We start from the raw sequence: 10,000 nt of genomic DNA, 5'->3' as shown, positions 1-10,000 counted from the left end.
AGTCGCGGTTACCTCTCCCGCTCTGTCAAATATCACCATCCCTGGAATCTGAGACGAAAAAACTACTAATGATGAAGATACCAAATTATACTCTACCATTTTACTGACCAATTCTTTCAATGGTTTTTGACTTACATCGTAAAAACAATACTTATAAGCGGGCCTTTTTAGAGATGTAACCGACATTTCATCAAGCAATCACAACTTGCGAAAGATACGTGTCGCGCTGTAACCAAGTGTGGCAAAAGGCACTTATGTCACAAGTGGTTTTTCGAAGAGTACCAATAGGTGTACTTTTTCAAACCTTAGGTAAAGTTCTCCTGCAGAGAATTCCAAGACTGTAACAATCGCCTGAAGGATGGCCTTTACTTCGCGATCTGGCAGCCCTTTCAAAGGTCAAAGGTTTGGTCAATTCCATGGTGATGGAATATAAAAAACTTGGCCCGCCACAAACTGGTAAATTATCCTCTAAGATGGCGGGAAACTACAAAAGCAAAGACAAACGATATATGTTAGTCACGTGCACCTATTTCTTTGCTTTGTCAACATCGATTGTGAGACGCTACTCGGAAGATTTGATCCTTGTCAATGTCTTGTTTATCAAGAGTGCAAGGAGGAATGTGTCCACTTTATAGTGACAGAGATGGAAAATGTTACCGGTAATAAAATGAAGAAAAGTATCTTTTTATCGATGGTGACTCGGGAATGCTCGGAAAAAATGCTTCTTTGCAGGAGTCGAACTTACGACCATCTGATTACTACTTCGGATACATGGGGTAGAGTATCCAAACTAGTAATTGGAAGGCCGATGTTAAACTCCTGAAAGAAGCACTCGGCTAGCAGAGCCTTTTTTAACTCGACGAGAAAGAAAGGACTCTGCAGAAATCGTGTATTCAGTATACGCAAGCCGTTGCTTGGAGACCGTTTCAGTCATTAGCTTCTGTGACGGCTGCTAATTGATAAAAAGCTCAAATGGCTGCTGACCTCAACCAGATAGTACCTTTCTGATGTAAACTCTGTTTCTCTTCACTGATCCATCTATCCCCATGCCACAGTCCACTACTTCCCAATTGCATTTTTCATTCTCTGCTGTTAGGCGAAACACTTGAAACCTAGAGGAACCACCACAGATGTTGGACAAAATGACTTTCATCACGCACTTTGGTTTGATCAATATCATTTCTTGAGTACTCCTGTAGGTAGGAGGCCCAAGATGGTAATGAGGAATATCACACAGTATTTTAAGTTCAGGTCAGGTCAGATTCTTAAAGAAGCCAATGAAAGGCACATAAAGGTCAAGCTTGCCCTCCTTGAATTTTTGTTTAACACCTCCTTTGGAAGCAAATTACTGGTACCCATCTTAGATTTTTACTGACACTGAAAAGCCAGATGCCCAGATTTTCAGCGTTTGAATATTTGCCAGTTTCCATTTGTTGGTATGTACAGAGAGAGCCTGCGGACCCGTAGTAAGAACTACTTTAAATTTTCACAATCCCCTTCTACCTCAAAATTAATGTTATGAGAACCCTGTGTGATTTGAGAAAAAAGGTAATTTAAGGTAAAGTCTCTGCTTACGAGCCAGAAGGCCCATCAGGCTGGCACTTATCTCCAGTTACTGTAGCATGAAGCGACTAGGAATATTTTTACTCCCCCCGGATGGGATGCTAGTCCATCGCAGGGTTACCCCCAACATTAAATTTGCTGGTACCCATTTATACACCTGGGTGGAGAGAGGCACCGTGAGAGTAAAGTGTCTTGCCCAAGAACACAACACAATGTCCCCGGCCAGGACCCAAACCCGAACCACTCAATCCAGAGTCAAGCACTCTAACCATGAGGCCACCGTGCCTGATTTGAGAAACACATACCTGGATATTGGTTGAAGATCATCATCAAGCTCCCCTGCCTTGTGAAGCTGTCGACAGGTCTCCATTGCAACAAGCATCTCTGATTTGATTGTGGCCTTCCGTAGAGTCTCTTTGTTCATGTCATTTCTACTATATGTTGAAGTCACCTAAATAATAAAATCAACAAAAAATTGTACAGAATGAATCAATGATACCTTCCATTCCTACTTCAGCTGACTTAAAGGAAAAGCAGTACAGGACAGGAAAAAAAAATCTCCCAGCTCTTGATGGAAACTGGGTCAGGATGTCAAACCAATAATTATTATTAACTGATCACTGACAGGTGAATTCTTGTAACTACACTGATATAAATGAATATGGATAGTTACTTAACCTAGCAAGTTTCAGCAGTTCAGTGTAGGTTAATGTTGAAGACATGATGTAACCCTCTAACCCCTGGGAGTCAGATGTAACAGATTTTACTCCGTGTAATGCAATTTTTTCAGTAATTGCATAAAAACCCTAAAAAATTCAGGACTTCAACAGGGTTTGAATCCATGACCTCACAATGCCGGTGCAAGATTCTAATCAACTGAGATATGAAGCCACTGAGTTGGGAGCTGGTCATTTGTAGGTTCAAATGTTCCCTTGATAAATGAATCAACGAACGAAATGATACATGAAATATATCAAAGTTTTTGACTGCTTAACCCATTGACACCTCAAATGCTCTCAACTAAAATCGACTGGTGTTAGACAGAGTAAACTTTGTTAAGTCTCACTCTTAGCGGTCAATGAGTAAAACAAATTTCTCTTCAGACATGTTACTTAAGTTTGATGAAGAAAAATTCACTGATGCTTATTAATAAAAATTGGAAGAATGGTGCTTGCATGCACTTTTCAAACATCTTCGTACATGTAATTATTTGCTTCAGAGATATTGATTGCAGTTTTCATGTTTACCAAAGGAGGAAAGAGATGATGTCATTAGTGGTTCCAATAAAATAAAAAACAGAAAAAATCAAGAATAATTCTGGAAAAAAAAAGATTTCAATGGCTTTTGGAGTACCGTAAACGTCCATGTATAAGCCGCATCCGTAGATAAGCCGCACCCCGAATTTAGAAGCGCAGATTTTGGAAAAAAATGTAATACTGACAATAAAGTTTGAAGTTCCAATAACGTTCTTTTGCTATAAACCAACAAGGACAAACAATCAAGGTTTCACCATAAAGTTGGAATTCCTTCGATATTGAAACAAAACGAACGAGTGCTTAGTAGCCAAGCTTTAAATGTGGGGAGGAGTCGGGCTAGCCAGGGCCAGGGCAGGGCCTGGGTTATCATCACCACGTCTATAAAGATGTACCCGAAATAGGCGAAAAAATTCATGCAGAACAGGAGCTTGATAATGCAGTCGACAAATTTGCCGAGAAGGTGGTCAAGGACAACGAAACAGTCGAACATTTACCTTGCGAGTACTCGCGAATTTTGTGGTATTTTATCGCACGTGGCGGAAAGATATGCGTGGAAGTGACTGGCCGAAGACGTCACTGCAAAGAGCTGTGCGGAGGAATGGAGATTCCTTGTAGGTTGGTGTTTACTTGTTCGAGTAAAGCGAAAATTAATCGCTTGGAAGAACTCTTGGAGAGCAAGATTCTCTGATAAACACTCGAAGACACAGATGGCTCCTTTAGGAGCCACCACTCATTAAAAAGTCAATGAACAACAGCAACATGCTCTCAGTTTCTTTTATGTTTCTTTACGGAGATCTTAAGAAGTTGTAGGAATATTAATTAGCTTTTTTAAAACTCCAAACACAAGATGTATCCATGCATAAGCCGCACCCTTGATTTATGGCTTCAATTTTGCGAAAAAAAGTGCGGCTTATACATGGACGTTTACGGTAATTTCTTGCTTTGCTTGGATCCACTGCTGATTGCATCAATGCTTCTGTATTTCGAAAACTACTTATGATACAAATATGATTCAAATGGCAAACATAGTTTTTTTAATACTCTGAGAGGTCTTTCAAATAAAAAAAATTCAATGTTCAATGTACATGCAGGATGGTACAAAAGTCATCATTATTAAACTTTATCATCACCTGTATAGGCCAGTAAACAGGAGAGTTTCGAGGCAAGTAAAGAGTAGAAACAAACTGAACTTTACTGTCAGACCATATTTCCTGTGTTCGGCAATAAGGAACAGGTGCACCAACTCCACTGCTTGGAAACTTAGAACAATAACTGGCAGAAAGATAAATGTAAAGTTAAAACAGCAGTCAGATTAATATTCAGGGTAGGAAAGGGATATCAATATTATATTGGCATGAAAAAACCATTAATATTGACTTTCACAAAAAAGTGAGCCAACTTCTATCTTCTGCCACAATGTAATTATTACTTATTTCATCTCCTTCTGTGTTTTGAAATATCTATTAAGTCTCATTCTTAGGAATCAATGCGTTAAAGAGAGCAGATGTATAGGTAGGGTTTTTTTTTTTCGAGTGCGTGTAGAGGTAACTTTAATGACTGAGATGCAGGAATCCTGCAGTGGAAATTAACAATAGGTGCAGTTACACAGGGCACTTTTACCACGCAGTAAATGACCCTTTTACCATGGGAAACTGCAGACAGTTAGTGTGCGTGACCTACATTGCACAAGGAAAATTTTTCCGTAGTAAATTTTCATAGATACAGTACGTCAAAAAAATCGGATGAAGCGCCCATTACATTTAACGTGGTAAGTTGGAAGGGTGTTTTGATGCCCGGGGTACAACAGGCAATCACGATGTTGATGAAGTTGTGATTAAATTTCCCACCAATGAATTCCATGAGATTTCTTTTTACCTGGGTAATCTTCGGAATGTGTGACCGCGAGTTAACACGGTATACTAAATCCCAAGTGTTAGGCAACACAGGATTTATTTACCATGGGAAATGGCATTTACCATGGTGTGTGTAACCACACCTAATAATTCTCTACTCAAATTCACCTTGAGTTTGTAAATGTGATCTACAAGACTACAATTTTTCATAATCATGGTTTGTGTCACATAGAGCTCTTTTATTTATAAAATAATTATTTAGAAACACATAAACTCTTAGTGACCAGGATACCTGTTGACAAGAGATATGCTTGACAATAGATCCTTCCCAAACGGTTCATAAGCTTCTGAAGGCTCTTGTTGGAACAGCTTCTGTATTTCATGGCATGATGGCCTACTAGTATTGTAACACTTTTCCAACAAAATATGCTCAATCTCGTGGAAAACCTGGGTGATTAAAAAAGCCAGGAAGTAAGCAATTCTCATCTTAAAGGCTGTTTCCTCACAGAAAAACGATCAAAGAAATACTAGGCAATGTGCATCATTCATATGTACTTTTTATTGCCAGCACATCTTTCCATAAGAATACACTCCTTAATGCATTTCGCAAGAATATGCATAACCCGGCTAACAGGAGCCAATTAGTTGGCCATACATGTAAATTAACCAAGTTCAATGGACTCTAATTTGAGACCGAAAAAGACAAATACAGCCAGACATCAGAACAGAATTTAATCATGGCACAGCACAAGGCAAATACAGCACTCTAACCATCTGACACCCAGTGGCACAAAATGTTTTCTGCACAATACCTTAAATCTCTCCTCCTCCTTGTATTTGTCTTCCTCATTTACCAGAAAAACAACCTTGGCTTCTGAGGATCTTACTTTCTTCTTTACATTGATGTAGCCATTGAAATCTTTAGGCATGCCAAGCCGTATCAAAAGACTGCATCTGCGCACATATATCTCTTCTTCAATTTCAAACGTTGATATAACAATATTGACAGATCCATCCCGAACACACTCCAATACATTATCATCTGTATCAACAGAGAGGCTGCGCTCAATCATTCCCTGTTTAGCCCTGTGGGGATCAACGCAAGCACTTTTAAGGAAACTGTACTTGGGCCTGCTGTTTGATAGTTTATTAATAAGAGAATTCAGTGCCTTTGCTACGATTACACTGGGCACAAGAACAATGCACAATGGATCATCACTATAATTCTTGGCACCATATGTTGATTGGAGTCCTTTCTGGTTTTGCTGTGACGTTGCCACAGGAACAGGGTCCAATGAAGGACAGTCATGTGACTGTAAGCATGAGCTTGGATTTTCAGCAAGTTTGGGTTGTTGAGAACTTGGTGAATTTACACAAACATCTTTTCTATTGCAGAAACTACTGTCAGCATTATGTATATTCTCTGTATTTTCTTGCTTCAAATGAGTTGACAAGTAAAATAACAGCTTCGTCGTCGCATCAGGGGAATTATATTCCTCTCCTTGTAATTTATCCTGTGTTGATAACTTGAGAATTAAATTGGCTTGTGTTTGGCAAAATTGTACAGTGAGCAAGTCAAATTTTCTAGAGCATCTTTTTTCAAGCTTTTTTAACTCCTTTAGAACTAAATTACAAACATAAGCAATTTGCAATGGTCCAAACAAAAGAAGAACCTTACAGCACTCAGTAAAGATATGCTTCATGAACAAAACACATTCTTGAGAAGTTGCGTCAGACCCTGGGATGTCTTTCAGAAACTCTAGGGCCCTCTGAAGGACTTCCATAATCCTGTATGTTAATTCACTCTTTTGAGGCTGAGTATAGGTGTAATAAGTAACCTCAACCTCAACCTGTTCTCCATATCTGTTTAAAGCCAGTAAGCCATTAGAAATAGATGCTTTACAATGGAACTCCTCCTCAAGTGAGTTAAGAAATCTCTCCAAATCTTCAGGACAAGCCTGTTGTTGCATCATTTCTGATGAAATGCCAACTATCCTTGGCTTTGACTCACACACACACCCTTCAAGATACCTCAGAAGGATTGCAAATGGATGACCAGGATCACAAGCAAGATGGCATTTATCAAAAACAATCAATTTGACAGAGGTTAAATCCATAATTCCAGCCCGTAAAATCTCTTGAAAAGGCTCTCCTTTCGTGAGGATAATACAACTGGAAATTTGGTCACTTCCTTTGTTCACAACAGCTGTTTCATCAAAATATGTGTTTACAGATAGCATTCCCTGATGTGAAGTTGCATTCAAAAATTGCTCAACTATTTCATCTAAAAGAAAAAATAAGAAGAGCAAATCAAAGCACATTCAAAATTAAATACCTCTTAAAAAGAACTGCAATGTGTGTGGCCCAATTTGTTACCAAATTCCTTTTTTAGAAAGTTGCCATAATCTGTTTGCATTGGTGGAAATATTGTGATTGTCTTCGGGAGATGACAAATTAACTGCCTGAAAATCAGTTTGTTTAAATACAAGGGGTCTGAACATATGATAACAAGTTGATCCAAATCATGAGAAGTCAGCTGCAAAATGCAACTACTTAAATGGACCCCATTTAGGCAGTCAAATGGTATATGCTTAGGGAGTTCAACCAATAGTAAACACATGAAATTCAAATGCCTGGAGATTACCTGGGAGGGGTGAGGGGGGGGGGGGTGTGAAGAGGGTGTTGCAGGTAGTACAACCTGGCAGGTACATTACATAATGCAAGTACGTGGCCTTAATAACCTGGCCAATGAGTAAATGAGAATTTGGAATTATCCTGACCTTACCGCTTTTATACAAAAAGCCGTATTCTCCAACCTCTCCTTTAAATATCACAGCAAATAAGCACCAATGTCCATCCACTTACCTTTTTCGTCGTCCACCAAGAAAACCATTTTCCCAGCTTTCCTGTCTCGTCGCCTTGCCTCTTGAAACAACTTACATACTATGAACAGTCGAGACTCATCGCTCGCCAAACAAACTACATTCTCATTTCCAACGTCGAAAGTTTTTTCTATTAGCTCTACTGCTGGATGAGGCCGGCAAAATGACATTTCCTTGAGGTTGCTGCTTCGATCCATAATCAGGTCAGGTACATGTAACTGTTTGTGCGTTGAAGAGGCCTAAAAGCTGAAAGTAATGGGGTAACATCATTGTGATGGACTTTTATTTTGGGAAAACCGCCATCTTCGCCACCATGTTGTGTCGTACTCAGTCTTCAGACGGCCGGAGATAGTGCAGCCTGCGTCCCAGCAAGCGGCCCGTTTCTCGAAAGTCCCGAAAACTTTTCGGGTCCGAAAAGCCATTTGTGAAACTACTAACCGCTTGTTTTGGAAAGCTGATCTTTTAACATGCCTTTAAGGTAACAAAAAGAAAAAGGACTGTGGAGTTTGATGACTTAAATCCTCTCCGTTCTTAAGATGCAAAAGGAATTGTGACACCCGAAAATGGCCCGTAAAGTTTCGGGACTTTCGACAAACGGGCCCCAGGGCCCGGTTAACGTTAATCCTAGCTTAAAAATTCACCAAGCGCTGATATTTGCCAAAACTTTACATTAGAAAAAGCCAATCTCGAAAAACAAAAATACGAAAAAGAAACTTTCACCAAAAAGTTGAAAACATGAAACAAACCTTTAGGCTAGTCCTGGATTAAGTCAATCGGCTTTCGAACAACCGATGCCAGGGTTTTGTACCCAGGTTTCGAGTTGCATGTGCAGTTGCGCGCAGGCTAGGGTTGTTTGCCATTTACAAGCAGAAACCGGTTGGTACTAGATTTGTTCAAATGGTAAGCAAAAACTCCTGCATGGGAAATTTAGTTGGGATCGGCGTCTACCATTTACAAAATCCGTTCAAGGTTACCGTGAGAGTCTGGAGGGAGGCAAAATCATGAGGGTATGCAAATGTTAAACACGTTTTCCGTTTGGAATTTCCGTTTGAGAATTTTGGACTACCTTTCAAAGAAATCCCGTTTTCTCCGGAAAATGTTCGTTTGGGAAGACCAAAATAGGCTTACCATTTACATTCCAACCGAAATTCCGGATTTTTGTGGTAAATGGTAAACAACCCGTGATGAATTTATTTATTTATTTATTTATTTATTTTTCTTATTAATTTGTATATATGTATTTTACATTTATTAAGCAATAATTTTATCATTTGAATTTGTAATATATCACTATATATAATTTGCAAGTGTTTCTGATTATTGTAATTTATTTAATTTATATTGGCTTGATGCGAAAGCATTGTCAATTAATAAATGTAGATGTACATGTAGAAATCTGATTGGGATCGGATCGCGGGCACATAAGTATGGGAAACGGTATGATTGTGATATATGAGCACATAAATTGCACAAGCCGCGAGCGAGTGCAATTTGAAAACTTTCAAGAAACATCACGAGTCGCCATATAAACTCACAAAAGCCTTTCATTTATTAAAGGCCCGCCTTCAACTGACAGGCATTGCTCGCCGTGGAACAATTTTCAAATATGAAAATCCAGCCAAAGCTGAAATTCATCCAATCAGATTGCTATGATAAGCAATGCAGATTTTCATAAGAAAAACAAACGGTCGAAAAGCTTGCCGGTTGAAGGACAAAATGACCCAATTGCCGTGTTTTCATAGCAACTTACCTCTTCTGCACTCTCACTGACCAATCGGAAACGCAATATTCTGTTGAATATCTAATCACGAACCCGGTAGTTATCAAAGAAAAAAGGTACAGAAAAAAGGTGCCTCGAGTGCCACTTTTTTGTTCTTACCACATTTTGGCGTCATCTGTGATATGATTACTGAACAGACGCACGGCAACATGGAATGTATTTGTTAAATTTTATTTTGCTCGTTTTTTGTTTTATTTGTGAGGTTTATTCGTTAATACAGCTGTACGTCAAGAATTTAAAAAGTCATCACGCGCCGACAAAAGTGTGGCGAGGATAAAACTATCAGAGAGCGATAAAATTGAGATTCATCCCAAGCAAAGAGGAATTGTACGAAATTTGTCAATGAGTAGCTAATCTTGTCTCCACTCTTTTTGTCTAAGTCTGATTTTGCAGCTCGAACGGCTTTGAAATAATGACATTGCAATGTTGCAAGAACGTTGTTGAGATGATCCCAACGACAATCAGCCGAATCTGCGTTGTGTCATTCCGATGTAAACTCATTGCTGTATAGCACATGCGACCAGAGATACTCTGAAGTGATCGCGAAATGCCCCGTAATGTCTTAGTCCTCCAGGGGAAGGAGTTGCATTTCGTATTCCATCAACTACCACATGGACTTGCGAAAGCGGCGAAAGGGAAGCTTCGACGGTGCAGTCGCTATCATGA

The 10,000-nt window shown here is 39.3% G+C and overlaps 2 protein-coding genes across 4 annotated transcripts in view; both read right to left on the bottom strand.

Annotated features, from left to right (window-relative positions):
- LOC138027047 (endoribonuclease Dicer-like) overlaps positions 1–7,877 on the bottom strand; it is an 18,752-nt gene extending 10,875 nt beyond the window's left edge. Inside the window, exons 1-9 of one of the 2 annotated variants that reach the window (XM_068874548.1) lie at positions 7,538–7,584; positions 6,865–6,956; positions 5,485–5,758; positions 4,965–5,119; positions 3,950–4,091; positions 1,869–2,014; positions 1,001–1,112; positions 305–484; positions 1–48 (exon numbers count right to left, since the gene is read on the bottom strand). The exon at positions 1–48 is cut by the window's left edge and continues 480 nt beyond it. In XM_068874548.1, coding sequence (XP_068730649.1) covers positions 1–48; positions 305–484; positions 1,001–1,112; positions 1,869–2,014; positions 3,950–4,091; positions 4,965–5,119; positions 5,485–5,745 — 1,044 coding nt within the window. In that variant the 5' untranslated portion in view covers positions 5,746–5,758; positions 6,865–6,956; positions 7,538–7,584. Of the gene's footprint in view, positions 49–304; positions 485–1,000; positions 1,113–1,868; positions 2,015–3,949; positions 4,092–4,964; positions 5,120–5,484; positions 6,957–7,537 lie in introns of both variants that reach the window. The other variant, XM_068874547.1, reaches the window with a different exon arrangement.
- Positions 7,878–9,489: 1,612 nt separating this feature from the next.
- LOC138026781 (alpha-ketoglutarate-dependent dioxygenase alkB homolog 6-like) overlaps positions 9,490–10,000 on the bottom strand; it is a 6,434-nt gene continuing 5,923 nt past the window's right edge. For both annotated transcript variants that reach the window (XM_068874231.1, XM_068874232.1), the window contains one exon: positions 9,490–10,000. This exon is cut by the window's right edge and continues 415 nt beyond it. The gene's annotated coding sequence lies outside the window, so the exon portion shown is untranslated.

The sequence above is a fragment of the Montipora capricornis genome, chromosome 12 (genome assembly GCF_036669925.1).
Source record: "Montipora capricornis isolate CH-2021 chromosome 12, ASM3666992v2, whole genome shotgun sequence".
Classification (NCBI taxonomy): Eukaryota; Metazoa; Cnidaria; class Anthozoa; order Scleractinia; family Acroporidae; genus Montipora; species Montipora capricornis.
The sequence above is the reverse complement of the archived record's forward strand: the minus strand, read 5'-3'. Positions and strand labels throughout refer to the sequence as shown.